The 23,049-nt window shown below is 41.8% G+C and overlaps 3 protein-coding genes across 3 annotated transcripts; 1 reads left to right on the forward strand and 2 right to left on the reverse strand.

Moving 5' to 3' along the window:
- The first annotated feature begins 2,121 nt into the window (after positions 1-2,121).
- On the forward strand, positions 2,122-5,462 carry LOC135486287 (retinol-binding protein 4-B-like). Its single transcript, XM_064768974.1, has 6 exons — positions 2,122-2,199; positions 2,579-2,716; positions 3,030-3,169; positions 3,724-3,836; positions 4,347-4,568; positions 4,728-5,462. The coding sequence occupies exons 2-6, from the start codon at positions 2,585-2,587 to the stop codon at positions 4,739-4,741; spliced, it is 621 nt and encodes a 206-aa protein (XP_064625044.1). The 5' UTR covers positions 2,122-2,199; positions 2,579-2,584; the 3' UTR covers positions 4,742-5,462.
- A 103-nt stretch (positions 5,463-5,565) lies between these two features.
- On the reverse strand, positions 5,566-8,463 carry LOC135486286 (uncharacterized). Its single transcript, XM_064768973.1, has one exon. The coding sequence runs from the start codon at positions 8,329-8,331 to the stop codon at positions 5,626-5,628; it is 2,706 nt and encodes a 901-aa protein (XP_064625043.1). The 5' UTR covers positions 8,332-8,463; the 3' UTR covers positions 5,566-5,625.
- Positions 8,464-14,430: 5,967 nt separating this feature from the next.
- Positions 14,431-23,037, reverse strand: LOC135486660 (myosin-2 heavy chain, non muscle-like). Its single transcript, XM_064769639.1, has 11 exons — positions 22,847-23,037; positions 20,918-20,984; positions 20,505-20,743; positions 20,159-20,240; positions 19,719-19,920; positions 19,439-19,506; positions 19,043-19,119; positions 18,347-18,447; positions 17,956-18,059; positions 17,537-17,707; positions 14,431-17,186 (listed from the first exon to the last, which is right to left on the reverse strand). The coding sequence occupies exons 1-11, from the start codon at positions 22,910-22,912 to the stop codon at positions 17,092-17,094; spliced, it is 1,272 nt and encodes a 423-aa protein (XP_064625709.1). The 5' UTR covers positions 22,913-23,037; the 3' UTR covers positions 14,431-17,091.
- Between the last annotated feature and the right edge of the window lie 12 nt (positions 23,038-23,049).

A 23,049-nucleotide genomic window follows, 5' to 3' on the forward strand; every position in this document is an offset into this window, starting at 1 on the left:
TTTACGGATACACCTCAAACTTAGTAATCACTGAACATGTTGAAATGTGATTTTGAATTTTTTGGGTTACATGGTTACGCCCATATTTTGCACCAATTAAATCATATTAGCTGCCGCAAATACGAGACTTTGATGCTTGATTATACAAATTACAATACAATGTACATGTACTGTGAACAGTGCTATGCTGCAACCAAGTTGTTTTAGAATACTGGTATAAAGCCAGCAGCACACTAGCCGCCAACTTCCGCTTTCACAGGCGTTTTTTGCCGCAAGAGTCCTGAACGCCTGAAAAATCCCTAGTTTGCTGCGACCGGCGTCGGCGTCGGCGAACGCGACTTGACGCCACTTGCCGCAACTAAACACCAAATATCTAACATGTTTGATTACGCGTGTCGCCGCGCTTGAACGCAAGAAGAAGGCAGGTGTGCTACGGATGGCGAGGCTATGGCCAATCAGCTTGCGTCTTGATGTCACATGATTTCAAAATGGCAGCCTAAAGTGGCGGAAAAGACGCTACTGGACGCCAATTCTGGGCAGGTGTGCTCTGACCGGGATCCACTGGCCGCCACATTTGGCGTCGACTCGAGAGGCGTCAGCCGAACGCTTCTTGTCGCCAAAGTTGGCGGCTAGTGTGCTGCAGGCTTATCTACGTCTACATTATACATAACGGTAAATACTGGTAATGGAAGTTGTTTTTAAAACTCCTGACAGTAATAAACTAATAAAAGGCCTCTGGAAAGTAGAAGAAAAAGAAGAGAACCACTGCCAATGTTTTGACAGACAATGGCACTATAGTGACTTGGATGTAGCCTACCAGGCCTATACGTACTGAGCATTTTCCCGCGCACTTCTGGGTTGGATTGTTGGCATTTGGAACGAAGGGGTCAGAACATGAGGTGTCATTTGCCGCTTTTATCTGAATGTCTTGAAATGCGAGGCCGGAGCACACGTAGCATTCTACCATATCCTGATCTGAGGGGGGTGCTTCGGCTACTTCCTCTTCCTCTTCATCATGTCCATGCTCGTCTGAAAATTACAAAATTGAAATTGATGACTTCTTCAGGTCAATCAGGAACAGTCCTAAGTTCAGGATGACATTTTCAGGAAATCTTAGCCTACTTCGATTCGAACCCAGCCTGTAAGAATGCCCTCTCACTGTCTCAGGTAATGAGGTGTTAGCTGATTTTCACCGCTACAGTAAAAAAAAACACACTTCGAAGAAATCCATCGTTTAGTTCGCGCCCCGGCGTCTCAAAGACAGACAAGCCATTGGCTGACATTTTGATTTGACGTCTTTGATGCTGACAAACTTCCGTCTAGTGGGCGGCGTCGCTGTGCCATTTCTCAGTGAAAAATATATAATAAATATCACCTCACCTGCCTGTGCTGCGGTCAGGGCCAAACACAACACAACAAAACCAAATAAGAGCGCAAACGTATTCATCGTTTGAGGCGATGTTTCCCTTTTTTTACCAATTTTCTTTCGATTTACGAAACGAGCACTGCTGTGTGAAAATGCACCGCCAAAACACGCGACAACAGAGGGCCTCAAATTTACGCGCGTCGTAACGTCATGACCTAGGTCTCACCAGCCAGCGCGATGGAACCCTCCGGGTGTGACGTCAAACTTGCCCTGGCGCGGGATGCATGACATGATGAGGAAGAGCATCTATAGAAATGATATAGCCATATGAAATATTTGTTTCTTACCATCTCTAGCTAAACTATAAATACTGGTAGTTTCAGTGATCTAAGACTGGGTCACAGCCACGCCCGAAATCCATCCCAGTTTGCCCTATTTGTTCGTTTTAAAATGACAATGGCGGGAAAAAACGAGATCTATGGGGGTTGTGGTTGATGTGTGGTGATAGGGAGCATCCAGTAACTTGTTTAGCGGACACCTTAACTAGGCATGCTACGGGCTTCAGCTTCCTGACTACCCAGTTGAACTACTGCCATCCTCGTCATGTACTATAGGCCTATGTGTATTTTTTCATGAGAAATGTGTCTTGAACAACACGTGACCATATGATAAACGACTTGCGTATTCATAACACAAACACCGTAATTCGATTCAATCAATAATCGGCGATAATGTTAGCGATAACTCAGCGATAACTCAATTTCGATTGTGCCCTGAGCTCTATTGCATGCAAATTGGTAATCGAAGTTGTAGTTGGATGCATTGTTGTACGGGTAAGTCAGATCAGGCGCGCAGTAAAAGGCACATTTTTGATTGCTGAAGATGCGGCACGATGCAACAGTGTGTGCCCTAACTGATTCTTGTAGAGCCTATTCACCGTTCGTTAAAAAATTTAAGTTTATAATTGAATATTTCAAATTGTGTAAATACGTAATGGATATAGATTTCAACAATAGTGCTGTGTAGACACACTTTAAATACCAAGTTTCAGCACATTTGTGTGCATAATAAATGTACCTCGGCATTGTGTATAGGTACTGGATATCTATTTTCCTTGACCAGCAGCAATTTTGAACGGCGTACAAGCTATATACCAGACCCAATGGAATATTTCCATGATTTAGTAAAACCTTTTGGCTTTTTAAAAAAAAGAACAACATGACCTCTCGGATGTTGGTGTCGCCAGGCGTCGTCCTCGCTATTTTGGCAGTGGTGGCCTGCACAATCAACGCAGATGTCGCATTTAACTGGAATACAGCTGATGTCCAAAGAAACTTCAATATTACCGAGGTAAGACTACAATAAAAGCATGAACGAACAAAATTTTAGATGATATTCTATTATGAGCAGAGCCGTATCCAGGTATCCAGAGATTCAGGTTGTTGATAGCCCTATACGTCATACACAAATACTGAAACATCGAGAGGCGGAGTATGGAAGACCACTAGTGCCGACATGAGCCGTAATCAGTCCCATCATGGCCAAGAATCCGTTACGGGTACAAAGACATAAAGATAAGGATAGATTGGTGGACACACACCGCTGCAATCCGTCAGTCACTTTTACACTTTTACGCTGAGTGTTCTTTCTTACTTTTTTTTAGTTTACTGGCAAGAAATGGTACGAAATCAAGTGGCACGATGCCACCGACGACCCATGGATCATGGACAATCTCTATTTTTATTATAGAATGGATCCCAATGACGACAATGTCGCAAAAGCAGTGATGGTCGGCAATTACAGGTATATGCATGTATATATAGGAAGTTTACCCATCAGCTCGTTTTCAACCAGCGCAGAAGGCGTTGTCTCCTCTTTATAACCTATAAGGCCTAGTTCAACTACAAGGTGTTTGCCCGCTGCAGTCCTAACTGTGGGAAAACTAGGCTTGGCGCCAGTGATTATACTCACTCGCTGCATGGGGAGGATTTTCATGATTTTTGGAAGTGGCTACATTGTTGCTACCGCGCAAGCGGGTTATTCAAGTCGGGCCTTATACCTGCGGCTACCCACAGAGTCCGAGGGCAGTTTTCTGTCAGCGACGACAACACAGGAGAGCGCCTAATGAAATCAGGCCAGTGTTATGTTTATAGTTGATATATGTGTTGCTGATGCAGCCAGGATGACGGATAATTCCTGTTCGGTGATATGCCAGTATTCCGTCCTGTCAACAGTGGTTGCACTGAGGAAAAAGCGTATCATCCTTTAATGATGGTCAGGCAAAAGGGGATTTTTGAAATTGGGACGAAGAAAATCCAGTGTACATGAAATAATGACGAACGTCCCTTCATGTTAAGGACATCTCCAGACCGCTGTCGCAAGCTAACGGGAGGAGGAAACATGAAATTTGTCATCCCTGACTCAGCAAACCCTGCCAAGATGAGGTATATCATTAACAGCAAATATCCAGGTAAGGTATAGGGGTTACCTCGTATACGTCGGTATTACCATCCTCGAATACCAGGGACAGTCGAATATGCTCCTCCCCTCGCAACATACCAGGGATGCATAGCACTACATCCGTGACGTTACTGAGCCTCATAAAGAAACATAGGTTACATTAACTCCGTCATGAAGTGCCGAGTAAGAAGCCTTGAAGTTCAGGATGGGGTAAACATGGGAAATCATTTCATAATAGGCAGGTTGCGCAACTTCTATAAGACGGACCAGGAACTATCTCGTGTCATCATGTCCTGTGCGTCGCTCGTACTCAGCAATTTTCTACTTCGCTCAGTGTAAGAGGAACCTCATTTATGCGACACTCATTAATCAGATTCTTTATTTGCTGTGAGAGGAATCGGCGAAACTAAAAAAAGGCGTAGATTAGGTGTACATTTACATACTTCGTCGGTCGTAGCGCTTCGTATGGGTTGCGAATCTTGTCTAATATTAGTAACATATTCTTTGTCATCCCAAACAGAAAGCGACTACTGGATCCTCTCTACAGATTACGACCACTACGCCCTAACCATTGCTTGTGACAGCATACAGACTGATGGGAGCTGCCAGCCTGGTACTAAAGTCAATGTCATGTCAACTTCACCCCGCATCAGGCCGGAGGACGAGAGGCGGCTCGATGGCTTGATCCGTACGGTTCTTCTGATGAATCCGGACACATTTATAGTGACGATTCATGACAGAGGTAATCTTTCGTCACGGCACTAGAATTCTAGTAGTATTCGTGATTTATTAATTAAATTAGGGCATATACTCCAATTAATTAAATTAGGGCATGTTGGATCGGATCAGAGTAGCGTCCTTTTTCTGGTCCCTGGGCTCAGCCTGTTCATTCTCTTTGCAGACTGCCCAATGTAAGCTGCGATGGGAGCTGTTTGCGGAGCTGTCCTTCTGACTGGTCGACGCGGCACTTACTCCACATTACAGAGGTTCAGTTTTTGGTTCGAGAACGAAAACGATGTGATTTCTTTTCTCAGGTTGACGCCATCGTGTTAAGTTGATTGTTTTGATATACGTTGTTTCTCGGCATACCAGACATTGGGTGATATGAATAAAGACTAGCAAATGCTTTTACTTCAATTTTGTACAGAAAGGCCTAGTGTAAATGTACATGGAGTTTTAGATAAAAGCATTTGCTAGTCTTTATTCATATCACCCATTGCATCGGTAAAACGGTGCAATAGCCGTCTTCAAAATGACACCTCGCTCTCGTTATCGGATCAGAATCTAAATCTCTCTATATCTTCACTGTGTTTTGCAGAAAGTAGTCTCTTTTCCAAAGCCCGACAAAAGGGACGGTTGAGATTCACAACTTAAACGAAAATTTAGGTGCCTGGCTTTCACGTCATGTGCGAATAGTATAATTCGCGAAAGTTGGTTCATCTCAACCTTCCAATGTAGTCAAAATGAACTGTAAACATGTTCAATACTTCAGATCCTTCAGATGTTTTCCGTGATATAAAATGTAATACACTACATGCATTTATATTCAACCAAATTTGATTTCACTATCTAAAATAAATTCGAATTTATAAGTTATTTACATCACTGAGCACCAAATATAATCAGATGTAGACTAGCAATGTGTCTGTTATTCATGCAAGCCTATACAGCTGCCAGCATAGCCAAGATTCCGGAACTTGACGCGTAAACGTAAACGTATACGCCCCAGACTTTTGGAGTATATGATCCCGTACATTTCGTTACCATATCCGTATTTCAACAAAAATACTTGAGGTTTATCAAACTTTTTCATAAGCTGAGATTTCGTGATTACTCAATAGAAAGCCTGGATTCTCATAAATTGGAGATTCCGAATCAGACGGAATGACGTGTGAAATGTCCGTGTCTGCGTTTATGCATTCGTACCAGTGGTCACCTGTATCCAATGTGTTTCTTTTTGAAAAGCCACCAAAATAGTCCAATTGTCCACTCTGGTCAGCTGATGCCAAAATTGTAGAATACTCTGTTCTATCAAAACTACTTTCACCAAAAATACTATTATTTGCACATGTGCATTGACTATGATGTCCGCTTGGTGTGCTTGCGCATGTGACATCAACAGTAGAAAGTGACGTCACCATTGTCAAAGAATCATGTAAATGTTGATTTGAAGACGAGACACATGATGTGGTGACTAAAGGTTGCGGGTGATCCAAAGATAAACTGTCATAGATACTACGGAATGACAGTCCAAGCGACAGAATAGATTGCCGAGAGCGCGCTCCGGCAGCCCGTAATCTTCTCCGACCAGATTCGGAGCAGATCGTGTTCATGTTCCCTTCGTCTTGTTCAGCTGCCCTGCTGGCGCTGCGCGGCGTCACCAGATTTGACTGTACCCTGCTATCACCGACACCCGAGTCTGCACTGCTCACCCTAAGGCGACTGATCGTTTCCGGACTTTGACTAAATGCCATGAAACTGAAGTTCTTAACATAGTGCGACAGCTCCTCCTCCGATGACCGGTTGGTGAAGATAGTGTCACATTCATTCGCACTAGGCTCAGACTCTGAGACATCTAGCTCGCGGTTAGCCAGGTATCCATAGATCGGGTAGTCCGTGCCCTCGGACAGATCCAGCGACGGAATTTTACAATCAAAACTCTCATTGTCAATACCAGCACCCAAAGGTGCGTCCTTCTCCTTGGACTTATACGACTTGATTGTCGAAGTTGCGGCGACCCGGGGCGAAAGCACCCGCCTTTCCTTACGAAGGACATTGTCCGGCCCAGCGCCGGCGAATTTGGAAAATTCCCGTACGACATAACCTTCGCTAACACCATCCGAATCAAGATGATCCCCACTTAGTTCATTAGGCGTTTCTCCATCCTCCACAGGGATGCTATTGTTCGCAACAAGTAGTCCAATCGGACGTGATCCGAGGTCATTCTCCGCGGGATTCGCTCCGTAAGCAAACGGATTTTGTCCCTTAGAAAAACTTATCGCTGCCGCAGGCCTGTCACTAAAGCTATTATTACCGCTGAGATGACGCTGATGATCTTGTAATCCTGGAATTGTCCCAATTGAGTCAGAAGAGATACAAATATCAGTCGTTTTCTCTTCTTTTATGTTTCTAAACGATCTGTTTGTGACACATTGTTGGTTGTTTTGATCCGTATTGTCTCCCTTGATTGTGATACTTACGCGACTAACCATTCTCTCAGACAGTCTTCGCTGCAGCGCGTTATCAAACTCAACATAGGTATTGGTGTTATTCTTGCCTGGTTCAGAAAGCAACGGATAGCTTCCCCGTCTTTTTAGATATGCCTCCGCGAACCGCACATTGAATGGTCGCTGTGCCGTGGTGTCGTGTTTCACGCAGATGCTGAGTTTACAGTTGATACAACCCTGTGGGTCCGGCAGCTGATTTCCTGGACTATTCTTGGGAATCTGTGCGGCAAGGTGGAAATATTTATGGTAGATTATCATAGAGACCAGAGCGAGAGCTATCCCTGAGGCGATGATTATCATGGAGAACCAAAATAAATTGCTATTGTAGCCATCATTAAGAACCCAGGCCACAAACAGCATGACACACTCGGAGAATGTCACTAGGTAGAAACACAGGACCTTATACCTTGGTTGCGTCGTCTGCAGGTTCAGGAAGCACAAGATATGAATGAAAGCCGTAGCAGCTGAGAGCAACAGGCTGCGAATCGGCTGACGTTTGCTCCTCTTGCCCTTCCTGTCCATAACGTCTAAGACGAAGAGCCAGATGAACATGACGGTCCAGTGAAGAGATAAAACTAAAAACACCCAGTAGCCGTACGCTGCGGCGAACAAAACCAGTGCCATGACCCTACAACTTAGCTCTCCTATCCTCCATAACGTCTTGATGAGTGCACCAGGGATAGCCTTCCGGACACTGTTGAAGTCCAGTAACGTTTGTCCTTGGCGACGAAACGAAGCCAAGGCCCACGAATTCGACCATAACGCGGTAGCGATGACGAGAATAATTTGCCAATCCCGAAATGTAGAATTCATGACGGCCATGTAGGATGTGATGAAAAGGCTCGGTAACCCTCCGCAGAATGCGTGAAAGAGTCTGAGTAAGGTCGCCTCCGCCATTCCATCGTCTGCTTCCATGACGTCATTGCAGACAACAAGGCGAGCGAACCTGAAAACAACTCCAAGTTGAAACACGTGAATGATGACATAGAAAATCAAAGCGAAGCAGCCGTATTTTCTTGTACAGATATCCGTCCTCCAAAGCGCCCAATAAAGCGATAAAACCTGTGTTGCAAAGATTGGGAAAGCTGTTAATAATCCTATAGTCCATAGCCAGTCGCTTTCCCCTTCAAGTTGGTAAATGAATATCAGCGCCATGACGTAGGTGAAGATTTCCAAGACGTAGGAACAGATCGAGATCAGCAGATTGAAGAAGAAATACGTGGCTGTACTGCGGCCTGGAACCATCTTGAGTTCGTTGGTTTTTTGCTTTTCAGACATTACTTACATGGAAGATGCAACTGTGATATCACAATATAGCAGCCTTCAATAAATGAACATTGGTATTTATCGCCCTCTATACTTAATTTATATCCTTCAGTGTCCACACTTGTCATCCGCCAGTGTCCACTGTTGATCAAAATGATATCACTTAAATTTATACCTCCAGTGTCTCCGTTAGAACACTTAAACTGATGTCTTTCATTCCACACTTAAATATATCTCCGACTTCCAATATTAATTCAATGTCCAACACTTATTCGAAATGGCATGAGGTCAAACAATTTATTCCAAGGAAAGATTAGCAATGTCAATCATATATAGTCCTGTCAATAAGTTTATGAATTTACGAATAATGATTTATTAGTGTCCTTTCATGAGTATAGCATCAAGACCATGCATGAGTCCGAATATCACAAAGGTCTTTTTCATACACGTACACGGGTCAGTAGTCTGTAACTTGAGGCGTCGCTATGATTACTCTGATGAAAAGATCCCTCCTCTAAGTATCAGCATGGAGGTATAAATATCCATGGTATCAGTAATTCCGTTTTGATTCCTTCACGCGAATGTGTGTGAAGAGGAGATATCCACGTCGACCGATGAAATATCCTGTTAACAGCAACGAAATGTTGATCGTATAGAGTGTGCGAAAGTTATTCGTGCTCCAACTGACTGTCCTTCGCGAGGATGTGACTGCCTCGCGTTCTGTCCGAAACTGCTCAGTGCGTGTGGTCACAATCTTTAGCCCTGGCGCTCTCTACCGCAGCTGATACGCTGTCTCTGGATGGTTGGTTGTTACCACGCCCTCGCGCGGGACAAAAGACCGTGAGTTCGACGACTTCTTCGGAGGGGTGGAGACGAAGAGAACTCGTTAGCGGGAGGGAGCGAGAGGCTTCTTTCGTCTGGTTGAGTCTGAAAAGATAAATGTGTTCAATTATTTTTTAAAGGTGGGATCTGTCCAAGTGTGTGGAACACACAATTTAACTATGGAGGCATTGGGGAGTTTGTTTTCTGTTTCTCCGAGCAGGACCTGTGCGGGAGAAAGATAAGCTATAGCTGTCAGTGCGATATAGAGATGTTTTTTGACTTCCTTTTCTTGGGCAGTATTGGTCTTTCTGGCCATTTCTTGTCTATCAACTTCCAAATTACTAGAGTTGGATCAATTCCACATGGTCAGTTTAGTTGACTTTGTCCATTTACCTGATAAATTGGCATATTCTAACCCAAGTATACACAAAATAACTTGGCTTACCTGACCACTGATCCGTTTAAATAAATCTAAACAGAACATTCAGTTGCGGTTTAAACCTCTCCGAGTCCAACATGTAATTCCACAAAAACGAAAACAGATTAAAACGTGAACTTTCAGCATCACTTCATTTTACACCAACATTAGTTAATAATATAAACTCGGGCAGAATTAATCCGTTTTCGATTTAAAAGCGTTGAAAATGAATTTTCTCCTTGGCTTCCATGGTCTTTCTTGGTTTGGCTACCTACCGCTAATATTTTTCATTCCTTGAAAGCATTTTTGAAAAAAACTAACATATCTTTGAAAACGTTATTCAGCTTTAAAAGTAGCAAGATGTATTCGTTTACACCCTGTATATGTCAAACTTGGTGTCAACTTGAGGAGAACATTGAGGACACTGTACTTTTCCAAGGTAATAAAATTCTAATCAAAAGCACGGATCAAGCCTATAGGTCACTAATTAAGGCTAATTAAGGCTAATTAAGGCTAATTAAATGGAAATATCCAAATGTTGTTACAGTCCAAGTAACCTCATGGCAGATGTGGCGTGCGGGAACTGCACAACAGGTGCCGAGGACTGTCCCCAAGGCTTTGACCCTTGGCCCAATTAGTGCAATCTGTCACTTGTTACCATCGGAGCCTTAAAGTCATGAAAGTTAGGATAGGCCGGCCCTCCAACTCGTGAAAACAAATTGGCTCTCCTTACAGTTTGAAGTGGTTTAAGAAAGGGTTTGAAGTAGAAAAAGGGACACTCTCAACTGCTCAAGTACGTCCCCAGCAGTGACGATTAATTTTTGGGGGCGATTAGAGGGGGGGGGGCATTGATTGGTTTTCTTGGCTTTTAACACTGAATCGAAGATTTGAAACTTGCCAGGAGATGTGTCTGATCAAAATGTGGGTCGACGAGCCTGCGAGGGTCCAACCCCAAATTCCCCTTGACCAGAATGACGTCATGAGAGACGGCGTCAGAATACTGTGGAATGCTGGAGAATCTAGACGTCTCCGAGTTATTGTCGAGCGGGCGAATCTCGGGGCGGGGAGAGGAGCTTCGTGCAGCCCTTATTAATTTTTTCCATTTTGACCATAACTTGCTGTCGAAACCATGGATTTTACGTCGCACAGCCGTATATAGCGCGTACTTTTACCGAGGTAATGGTTTACGGATGACCAGTATCAAAACAATATCCTAAATTCTTACGAAGATAATTGTTTGTCTAGCGTTTATTTTGCTAAACTGAAGGACTAATTCAGTTAAAAGTGGTTCGCCGTGGACAGATCAAAGGCTTTGAAGGGGGCCAAATGTCGTTAACGAAACTATGTGGGTTAAGGGCTTTCCTTTTGGACCCTGGACAGTAATGACCCCTTCTAAAGTGGGTGATAGATGGATGCGAAGATTAGTTATTAGCTTCGAAGATCTAGCAATTATTGAGGAATTTACTTTGATCGTTGGTAAATTTCGTCTCAGTCCTATAGTCTATGTCAGTCGTGCTGTACTCGTGATAGATATGTTCAGCTATCTGTTGCAATGAAGATTTAGTTTAAAAAGAAATAGTTCTTCACTGGGCGAAAGAAACTTTACCTATATCTGGAACCTCACCTTCGATATGATCGCCTGAATTTCACAATATCATTCGTATTTTCACGAATGGATCTCGTAATATCCATTAAGTTCCTGTATATGTCACTGTGGCTTTGTTTTTTAATTCAAGAAAGTTCCATTTCAATGTCCGAGGTGTCTTCAATTTCAATCAACGAGACTGTAGAGACGGATGACCATTATCCACTGGCAGAGTAGGGATGTGTAAGAACCGGTCTTCACGGCAAACATTCAGCCTTTCACTCCCGTGGGCAGGGGGAGGGCCAAGGATAGCCAGTCTTTAATTTTCCGCTAAGCGCTCGACTTGGCACTGGATCGAGCGTAAATAATCGACCGCAAATTAAACATTTTGTCCCTTTTGTCGCCGTCATCAACTGTGTCCCGTTTCGTCGCGGGTCCTCGCGAAGTTATGATAGCAATTCTCTTGCTACCAAATTACACGTTGCAACAATGGGTGAAGGTAGACTGTTCACCCAAACAATAACAGCTGAACGTGTAAAACAACATTCCACAATGCACACCAATTTAAGACATTGTTAACGTGAATTTGTGATTCCTGGCTGAAACTAATGCGAAAGACATTGTACCTTCGGTGTCTGCGAATTCGGAAGTTGGAAGTTTTATTTCGGGATTTTCTGCAAATTTTGTGACCAGATTGTGACAATTGTCTCAACCATTATTGACGTAGTTTTTCTGCCATTAAAGCACAGGGGGTTAACACTGATGGAATTAAAGAGTATTGTTTTAGCGAACACCAGTCCAGTTTTTCAAGGGGTAAAGTTCTGTCGTCCAGTGTTACGCAGAACGGCATGCACCCAGACTTAAAAACACTGCTTTTATAAAAAAATTCAAATGGACGCCCGACACTTATTAAAAATAGCGACACTGACAGTTCTGAGTAACGTTTAATACAGGGTTTAACCGAAAACCGGAATTTCACAAGTGCTGACGGAATGTCTCAACAATTAAGTTGTCCGTCGATAATGTCGCACCTCGGGCGTTGGTGAGGCAAGATTTTGAGATAAAGACGAAGATTAAATCATTTCTTCTTGATGTTGCCGCTTAACGTTCGCGCCCGCCACCACCGATGTACTTCTCAACGACAATTATTTGACAATGGTTTGTCTATTGTTTTGTACTACATGTACTTATATACGTAGGATATGCGTAGGATATTTAGGGGTTATTAAAAGAATAAAAACAAAAAAAACCATAACATGTTCAAGAATCGAGAATATACTAAAAGAAGTCGTCGAAATAAACGTCAGGTTGTCATCGAACTTATCCCCCGTCACCTGGTTGTGAATTACTCCTCGTAAGACAACATTGCCAGGGACCATGTTGGGCTCATCGGAAATTTCATTGAAGGAACTTGGTTGTAATAACTCCCTGTTCTGATCTTGAATAAACTTTGAACAGAAAATTAATGGAGAAAATGTCACAACCTACCTTATTGCCAGAGACTATCGATCCTTCCCCTCTCTTAATAGACTGTAGAAATATTTCCCCACCGAGAGCTAACACAGAAGAATGGTCGTGTTGGTCACACCGCCGTGAGGTCGTTGGTACCTTGCCATGGGCTTTTTAAAGGCACGCACTTCGAGTTGTGTTGCAGAGAAAATTAAGTATCGGACAAAGGAGTTTACGTAGCAAGCTTTTAATGCTTTTATGCAAATTCCGACGTTGATTTAACTGGCTTGAGATTTTATAAATCCGATCAAATTAACGGTATTTCAGAGGTTTTTCATGATTTCCTTACAGTGTCAGGTGTCCATGAGAATTCGCCTGAACAAGGTGAGGAAACACAAGAGTCCGGCGCACCTTTTGGCTGGACGACCGGCGTCAGATGGCAGGTTTTTCGCATTCACCAGACCCGATTGCGGTAGAATCCTCTAAGAAGTCAGCAATGCATGTGAAAGAGGAAGGCACAACCAAGCAATAGGTCTTAACTGTGTTTTAAGAACTGCTTCCAACCACGCGTGGATAGTGAATTGAACCCTGCATTGACTCCAACTCGTAGCGAAGGCTTTCCGACGTCTAAAGACAAGACGATGAAGCGAAGACAAGAATGGTGACAACTCGTCTCCTTACTGAAGACGCGCTAAATTCGGCCAGAATAACCTTTCCGTCTTGAAATACTTATGAAAAATGAGTCAAAAGGGGTTTACTTATCAATTTATGAGCATGTTTAAAATGAAGACATATGCCAACATATCAATTAGGGACAACGCCATGGAGATGACACCGAGACAGTGTCCTCCCTAAACAAGTAAACGCGACGATAATTACAGACTCCCCTGACAACGCATAAACACAATAAACGTGACTATAATTGACGATTCTTTTTCCATTGTTGTGATGTCGTCTGCTATAATTAAAAAGACAATCTTCCCGGTGTGAAAAGCAATGGACGCGGAATCAATAACAAATCAGTGACAACTAAGAAGTCTGTTGAATTATTGCCATTTGTCGTCGATCAATAATGTTTTCGACACCAGCAATTGACCCCCTGGGGACTGCAGTGGTAAACTTGCCCATCAGGGACCGCGCTCACGGACCTCCCGATGATTGTGTTGAAAGTATGGTGTCCAAGTGGGCCTTTCCGTGTATTCTGCACCAAACTATGTGTGGCAATGCCAACGACGCGGGCAGGCCTTGGTCAATTGGAGTGATGTCGCCTTTATGGCTTATAACGTTGTCTTGTCAATCTAAATCGAACGGGTATAACAGCAGTGTCACATAGTTTTCAATGACTGCGAGTTTATAACAGAAGTTTTGTCTTATAACCTCACTCTTCCTGCTAGTAATCAGTTCCTGCAGGTAATGGGAGATAGCATGACGCCCTTCCAGCTGATTATCGGTTTCTTCAGAATTTACTTTTCCGATTGGCTATCAGTTCCTGCAGGATGGGGACGGACATGTGACTCTTTTAGCTGGTTATCAATTGAAAAACGCAACTTATCCGAAAGTAGGTCCATTGACCAAGAGAAGGTTGTTTATGATATAGGTCAACTGGCCCAGCCCCTTGGTTAATGGTCAACTTACCAGCAAGATTTGTCAGAGTTTACAAACACAATTTGGCAGTTGGCGAAGCAAGTTTGGCAGGCCCAGCCACATGCAGATTAATGCACTTGGTAATCTATCTCTGTGCGAATGACAGTTTCTCCACCAACCATTATGATCCAAAAAGCACAAAGTCAAATGATTCGTTCTTGAAAAAGTCTTTAATAAACAATAATACCAATTGTTAACATTGACTAATTGAAAAGTAAAGGTACATTGTAGATTACACATCACATTAGCAGCAGCAAAATTATGGATGAGTATACATCAGCGGTTATCACAAAATCTAAAATCTAAGCAGTCTATTTCTAAACTAATTACAAACAGTATCATCTGAACTATTATGCTGCAGCATGCTATCAAAAATGTTTAGAGAACTTTGTTTTGTCCCTAGTTCATAAAAAGGATTGATGATAAACATGAACTATGCAAGAAGGCATGCTATCAAAAATGTTTAGAGAACTTTGTTTTGTCCCTAGTTCATAAAAAGGATTGATGATAAACATGAACTATGCAAGAAGGCATGTTATCAAAAATATTTAGAGAAAATCGTTTTGTCCCCAGTTCATGAAAAGGATTGATGATAAAGCATGCTATCAAAAATGTTTAGAGAACATTGTTTTGTCCCCAGTATTGCAGTATGAAAAGGATTTGATGATAACAATTAACTTGCGAGGAAGCATATAAACTGGACAGTCCAGTGAGCAGATCTTGAATATCACACACACCAATTATTGCATACATGTATTTACAAAAGCACACAACAATAGCGTTACCCAGTTGATTAAAGCAAGGCAACTTAATAAGGCATTTACATGTACATGGAGTATCAAGTAGCAAAAAATACTATCAGCATACTTCTCTCTTCAGATTGATACTTGTTAAGGAATCTTCCACTCTCCTCATCATATTGCAAGTGGCCTGTTTTCACACTAATAATACAAGATGACAATGACTATCCACTAAATTGCATTTCCCATTCCCCCCCACCCAAAAGATAAGGCAAGAAAGTATGACATAACAAGGCATGCCTGTGACAAAAATCCTACAAACCTAACCTTTTCATCATATTGCAAACGCTAATATCTCAAACTGTCTTGAAGGGACTAGATTATTTGATTGAGTTAAAATAACAGATTATCACTTGCAACAATATACATGTAACACAGCTCATTCAAAATTCTAGGATTGCTGTTATAAAGATGATCAAAATGCACAAGGATTCTAATGTGTTCATCAATGTTCATGCATATCTATACAAGTCTACACAGTCAGAAGTCTGCTGTACAGTACAGTGTAGGCACAAATCTATTCCTTCTTGGAAGTTATCAGTGTTACTTCTTTGAAGTGATAATTTTTTATGTAAAGGCACTGAACAAGGACACAAAGTTCTCTCTTTTATTTAATAGAAAATAACAGAACTGACCATGGAAACGTTAACCAGAGTTCATTTTCAAATTTTTGAACAAATAAAGTAGGCCTAACCACCACCCAAATAAAGAGAAATGCTAGATTAAGAATACCTTCAGGTCTACTAAGTAGGATTTTGATTATCATTTTGATTAATGGTTAATGAAGGAGTATTGAACACATCTAAAAATACTTTAAAACACATCTTCGATTAATGAAAGCGAAACTAACTTTTACAAACGAGTATTGCTCTAAAATATCATCGAAACTATTATATTCAACCATTTACAAGTTAGTGAGTACATATGCAAAATAATATCATGTTATTATAAAGTTCTGGAATATTGCCTCACGCAAAACTGCTGCCTAAGAAGGATGTACAAGTTTACATCAAAAATCACACAGGTCAACCTCATGAATATATCAACGCTCTGTAGTAATCGTAATCTTTCAAGCCAGCATTGCCCCTGACCTTGGGAACAGAAGCAGACGTCAAGCTACCATTGACCTTGACCTCAGAAATGGGAGCAGACGTCTCCAAACAGTTGTTTGCATCACCATATGTGAAATATTTTGCCCCTGGAATGTGATTTTGCCGTACCATTGTCTGACTGCTCCCAAAACCATCGAGAGATTTAGCAAGAGGAACATTTTCAATGTGTTCATACCTTGGCAAGCTGCCATTTTCATTAAATCTCACCATTTTGCCTCGGCCATGCTCTGCTCTAAAATAATCACTTTTAATTGGATTCGTCATGGAGAAACCTACACAAGTTGACTTTGAGGCAATCGAACCAACCTCTTTTGAACTCATGGCCAGGGAATTCACATCCTGTGAACGGTTGGCCACCTCGAAATTGTAGGCAACAGGAAGAGAATCTTTTGAACTCAAGACCAAGGAATTTACATCAGGTGAACTAGGGGCAACAGTCATCCCATCCTCTCGTGAAACAAACCCACCAGAAATCTTAAAGTTACCATCTTTTTCTCCACCAGACTCTGATGCATCATAAAATTCTTGACCGTCTGCATAGTCTAGTTTCATTTTTCCACCAAGAAACTGGGATCGTGCATCTTTTTCTTTGATGTCAAGGAACAAGTGGTGTATTTGGTTTTCAACACTTTCATCTCCTTCCCCATCGTCCATGAAAGGATTTCTCCAAAAGTTCTGATCATCTATGCGACTACTCTCCATATAGTCATGCTCACTCATATCATCGGAACCTGCATCATCGCAAAGTGGGTCGAAATGAAAAGATACACTTTTTGGTTTTGCTGGGAGATTAGATGCAGATTTCCCCGATGTCATTCTGAAACCGTTCTGTAAATGTTTCCGCTTCACTCTTTCCTTTGGACAACCCCAAACTTTACTACTCCGTGTCGATTTCGCGGCCTCAGTTTTGGTGGATGTGTTAATTGCAGTCTTGTGAGGTCGTCATCTTTTTAGGTCTGATAGCGAGATGTCGTAGTTGGTGAGTGTTTCCGTTTCATCGTCAGAGAGGTTGAGACTGTAGAGATCCTCATCAAAGACTGAAATGAATAATGGAAACTTTAAATTTTCTGATACGGATCACTGTCACATACATGTAAGGGATGTCTAATTCAGATTGGATATGGGGCCTACAATGTTAGAGTCTTATTCAGATTAGGGGGCTGCAATTTTAGAGTATAATTCTGGTTAGGGGTCTACAATTTCAGAGAAATCGGCCATCTTAGCGTATAAAACTTGTTCACAGTAGGTTATCGATACACTGCAATGGTATTTTCATTTGAGCCACTCACGATACACTCTCAGTTCAGGTTCATTCACAATAATGTCTTATGCTAACTGGGGTGGTCTCAACCCACCCTGAGCAAAACGGAAAGAGATGTTGACTCACCCAGGTCGGAGCCTTTCCGCCTTGCTTTTGGCGTAAATGAGAAATCTGAGCTGTCATAGTCGGCAAGGTCTGTACTGTCACTGAGGGTCAGGTCATCCAGGTCAAACTCTATCTTGGGTTTGGTAGGTGGAGAGTGGTCTAATGGAGACTGCTTTGGTTTGCTGAGGATGCCTGCACAAAGAGATGAAGAAGAGATTATTCAATAACTGGTTCGACATGGGTGACAGAGTGGACACTCAAGTTTAACCAATCATGTTACAGCATTGTGTCAGTTTCAAGACTAGAGGACTCAAAAGTTATGGTTAGTTCACAACTTCAGAATTCCAATGAGCCTAATCATGGATTAATTTCCCGCAGAGCCAAGATGCAACCTAGAATATATAAGAAACAGAGACAACACATATAGTTAATTTACTAACCTGTGCTTGTAGCTTTCACAGAGTCCCCAAACCTGACTGTTGAGGCATTATTGACGGTGGATTCCATGCCATCTAGTTTATCCCTGAGTGCTATCATAGTTTCTCTGAAAAATCAACAAAAGATTCATAACACAAAGCGTATATTCGCAATAGGAATGAATGATTTGCCAAAAAACTAGATAACACAAGTGCAACAATCCACCAATAGGTCTTTAGAAGGCTGTTTATTTTAACAGGAGGTGACCTCAGGTCTGAGTTTAATATAGCAATGAGCAGCAGACCTTCCGTGTTAGGAAAGTAATGATCCCAATGATGTGACTGTCACAGTTCTTGAATGTTGCACACAGTTCTTGAATAGAATACAGGATAAGTGTTTACAATGTCCCCTCACCTCAATTCATGTAGCTGCAGTCTCTCAAAATCTCTATCCTCTAACGTTTTATTAAAGTCCTTCGAGTGGTTCATTTGAGTATCAGACACATCTCTAAAGGTCTGAAAGGAAAGCAAAAGATAGGCTTATCTTTAAGCGGCCTGTTTTGGAGTTGAGCTTAAGATATCAATACCAAACTGGAGTTTTTAGTTGTCACACCAAACACAACAAGTTTGGAGCTAAAACGCAGGCCAAATTCAAAGCAGCAGCTGGGTGAAGTGGATTCTAAAGTGAGATGATTTTTTTTAACCCGGCGTTGTAGTCTTTGAGTGGCAAGCTCATAATGCTTCATGAATGCTGTGGTGCAGTAAAAGTATTTTACTGTGAGATTGAACACACAAAGGGGAAACTCCATCACATCAAATGGACCTACATGGGATCAACTGACTGGTGTGCACCACAACACGCCAGTTTACGATCAGGTGAATGAATGACCTTCACCCTGCAGGGCAGTTTTCTTATCTAATGTATAGGTGATGTATCTCTATTGCGGATTGAGTGTGACGCGGTTTGTTTCGCATCGATGTCAGTTTCAAGTGCAGTGTGACCCGAACCGATACAGTGAAATCGGTTTCGGTATTTCGGAATAGGGAAGTCGGCATGAATGCGAAACAAGTGTGAACGCAGCTATTCAATGAAGCTCTCATCAATGCTTACCCTGTCCATCCTATCATGTCTCCTTGTCAGCTCCTTATTGTCTGTCACAGCAGACGCCAACTCCAGCTCTAATCTCACTGAAAATAAGAATACCGCCACATGATAAAATTTACACCTAACCTCGGTCCATCCTGGATCTAGAATTCAGATGAGCCACAAAATGCTACAATACAACTTGAACATTTCCAACAGGTACTCATTTGTAAAACAGCCCCATTAAAATGTTCCACTATCGTAACTATAGCTACTTTTCTTGAAAAGGTGATCTGATCATTATCATTATCATGAGTGTCATATCGCTTTTGAAGCAGAAGGCTGTGTTTTCTTCATACAAAATCAGTCTAAAGAATAACTCCTCAAGTGTTTTCTACTAGTACTAACATTACCAGAACTCACCTATTCTAGTTTTTGTAGTTTCTATATCTCGTCTGATTGCCTCGCACTCATCTCTTGTAAATAATCTCCTGCAATGACATCAAAAACTCATGTAAACACTACTTAAAAATTCACATTCCAAACAAGGAAACACTCTAACATTCACAGATACGTTATCATTCGGAAAAGCTGTGCTCTACACATGTAATTGAGAGTGGAAAGAAGCCAGGACGCAGTGTAAAGTATCCAAGATTAGAAGAGACAAAAACCGACTGTCACTGTTTTCTTGTCCACCACTTACAACTCATTGATCTCTCTACTAAGGGCACCAATCTGGCTCTCTCCGTACTGTCTGTCCTCCTCCCGGCCCTTGTAGCGCTGCAACTCGGTCTGCAGGTCATGAACCTCCCCGATCATATTCCGCTTCCATTCCTCCATCTTTCTCTCCGTCTGGAGATCTACGCCCTTCTCAGCTAGACGATCACGCACGCTGTTCAAGTCACCTGCAAATACATAAAAATGACTTGTAAGATAAAGATATTTCCTGGTGTACTGGGCAATGGTTTTGACTCATTCTAACATACAGTAGTCCCAAAAAGAATGGAATCATTGAACAAGATATGGCTCAGCCTGGGGTAGAAGTCAGACATGACAAAATGACACAGTTCCCCAGGGAGACCTGGACGACTTTATCATACCTTTGTCAAAAACAGTCAACCTTACCAGGTAATACTTACTAACCTTTCATTTCCATGATGTCTTTATGATACTGGTCACGTTCCTTCTCTAACTTTCGCACAGTTTTCTTCAGGGAGGCCAGCTCCTAAGCAAGTAAAACAAATACCGGTATCATAAGTGATGCTGGCCTATAGTTATTGTAAATTTTGACAGTATATTGCTTCTATCCTGATCCTGACATGAAAATCGCAATGTTGATATCAAACCACGGTGTACCCACGGGAGGCAAGTCGTCGTGTTCTACAGACATTGACAGAACTCTTCAGCTGAAACACTTCTAGTATCTCCATAGCTTCTCTAAAGCTTCTCACAAAGGTACAAAGAATCAGAGGGGGAGGGGGTAACTTACCCTATTCTGAGCCTCCACCTTGTCATTTAGCAAGGTTATCACAGCAGGCGATTGTTCTACAGGCACATGATGGTTATTCTCCAGTTGCAGAGTGTCAGCAGTAACGTCACGATTGAAGCCATCCTTGTATAGATTTGGCTTGGTATATGGTGAGGTCAGCAGTGGGGTACTCCCGTTCAGGAGAGTATTATGATTGTTAAGGCCATTTGGATACGACTTGGTCAGAATGTTGGAAGTTTCTGAAACGTGACAAGATATGTCTTTTTCAGGAAAATTGAGCTATTGTATACACAAGGTAAATTGTTTTTTATCATACAATATTGACACCAAGAAGTTTTTGGCAGAAGGTACGATTCAACAAGCTCTTGGCAGAGAAAGTAAGTACCGTTAGAGCAGAAAAAACTAAAACGTACCTAGTGGTGATGGAGCATGTAGGATGGCAATATTTCGGGACAAACTGTGAGCTGAACTCAGTCGTTGCTGCAATGAAAACAGTTAGGATTTAATCAAGTGTCAAAACTGATAATCTGAAGGAAGGGTTCCAAATTGGAAGATTAACAGGAAATCAAATCCTGCCAACTTTTGAGCCAACAATGTAAAAAAGGCTTTTTAAAAATAGAATATAAGATTATTCAAGGCTGTAGCAACTTGATATTGTCCCAATCAAAGTTAAACCATACTAGGTGATCTCTGCTCTCTTATCATGTCCATGAGTCTAGACACTCAATGCACTATAAATCATTTACGTGGAGTATCACGAATGTTTGATTTCACTGACTGCTGGTTTCAAAGCAACCTCAAGCTAAACTTTGTGCATGATTAGTATAAGTAATCACAATCGCTGAATAGAATATTTTCATCAATAAATCATTCCAGGATTACACGCCATATATCTTATAATTGGCTCAGGGGAGTAATATTCCACAACCCATGGAGTCACGGCCAGAGTAATCACAACAATTGACATTTTAATGAGTAAGCAAGTTCAATGAGGCTTGCCGACTGAATTTCTTTCCATTTGATCGCTGAAGTAACTTTGTCCACATTTCATTCATTTTTTTATGATAGTATTGACAGAATGACCGACGCATGAATATTTGAAACGAGGTTATGGCAGAATGCATCGGTAGTTACATTTTTCAATAGCAATACATTTATGCCAGAATTATGTACTCAACTTCAGTGCTTCTGTTCACAATTTACAGATTTTTAATCAAGGGAGACCAAATGTTGTATCATGTTGAGCGCCGGGATTATGATAAGGAGGTCTTGGGTTTGAAATTTGGAAGGATCAGCTCTGTTTTGTCTTTGCGTCCTTGAGCAAGACACTCAATGCTACAATTTACATGTATTCATCTCTCTCTCACCAAAAAGAAAACCTGTTTTAGGCGTGTGTTAGTTAGACATACATGTAGTCTACACACAGAAGGTTATAAAGTCTTAACATTTCAAAGCCCAGTGGATCATTTTTAATCCCATTCTATACTCTAAACTGTTTGAGTGTGGCTTAAATTGTTGTCCACTGTACACACTGTACAACATGCAGGTAAGTAAAATAAACACAGATTTGACAAAGACATGTTTTTCCTAAACAGGTTATCAGCAGTGCTACATGTATTTTCCTGCTAAGGGCGAAGTTTTTTACAAATGACTATAATAAAGAATCATTCCTTAAATTATGGTCAGTTGAATTGGTGCCATGTTAAGTGGAACTGGTAGCTTGACTGTGATTCAATTGTAATTTGTAAGAAATTGGCGCTGACAGTCATTGGGTAGGGTACACCCTTCAGGACTTTGAATCAGATCGCATCAGAGTCGGTAGAAGCTGGAACAAAACTGTTTGCACAAACCAGACTCGGGCACAGTACTCAATCATGCTGAGCAATCACGCTGCATAGACCCAGGGCATCACCTGTCAAAAATGTCAGCGACTATCTTGATAGGCCAAGGCCTGGTGATCATTTCATAACAATTAGTATTTCCGTGTTTGCTGTCTTTGATTCGTGGTGTCGCTTCTTTAGTGTGCAACTGCAAGTGTTACGAGCAACGTGTGACGTCATGTCTTACTAACGTAGCGCGATATTGACAATCGCCACGTCATGACAAGATGGTGCATATTTTATGAGAGGCCTAATAATTTTTTTTCTACTCACAGCCCTTTTCAGTTGGAGAATAAATGAAGAATTCTGCCCAAACAACTGTCAACACGTTCGTCTATAGCTTTCCACGTACCTGTGTAGCACTGTAGGCCTACTCCACATATACAATACAATACATTCGCAGTGTAATGTGCATACCGGTGTACGTGCAATGGTGCATATACGTGTGATACTCTCACTCACCCGAACTCTCGCCAAGTTTGACTCTGTTTCTCTAACAATCGAAGAGAAACGATCCTCCCAACTCATTGTGCACAATAAGTAATTGAATCACTCTCAGTAAAACTATCTAAAATAGGACAAAAATGTATGATGAGTGTTGAAATCGGTGAAGTTTTCACGTCGAGCGAACTGTCAAAATCGTCATTCCTCCATTTTTTTGGGTT

Source organism: Lineus longissimus, chromosome 4 (assembly GCF_910592395.1).
Source record: "Lineus longissimus chromosome 4, tnLinLong1.2, whole genome shotgun sequence".
Taxonomy (NCBI): domain Eukaryota; kingdom Metazoa; phylum Nemertea; class Pilidiophora; order Heteronemertea; family Lineidae; genus Lineus; species Lineus longissimus.

Excerpts from the sequence above, each read along its gene's own strand:
- LOC135486660 (XM_064769639.1), bottom strand. The coding sequence starts at position 22,912 with ATGAGTTGGGAGGATCGTTTCTCTTCGATTGTTAGAGAAACAGAGTCA. Across the intron at positions 20,241-20,504 it reads AGGTGGAGGCTCAGAATAGG|GAGCTGGCCTCCCTGAAGAA; the intron begins GTAAGTTACCCC and ends TTACTTGCTTAG. Across the intron at positions 17,708-17,955 it reads TGTGAAAGCTACAAGCACAG|GCATCCTCAGCAAACCAAAG; the intron begins GTTAGTAAATTA and ends CTCTTTGTGCAG.
- LOC135486286 (XM_064768973.1), bottom strand. The coding sequence starts at position 8,331 with ATGTCTGAAAAGCAAAAAACCAACGAACTCAAGATGGTTCCAGGCCGC.
- LOC135486287 (XM_064768974.1), top strand. The coding sequence starts at position 2,585 with ATGACCTCTCGGATGTTGGTGTCGCCAGGCGTCGTCCTCGCTATTTTG. Across the intron at positions 3,170-3,723 it reads GTGATGGTCGGCAATTACAG|GACATCTCCAGACCGCTGTC; the intron begins GTATATGCATGT and ends CTTCATGTTAAG. Across the intron at positions 3,837-4,346 it reads CATTAACAGCAAATATCCAG|AAAGCGACTACTGGATCCTC; the intron begins GTAAGGTATAGG and ends CATCCCAAACAG.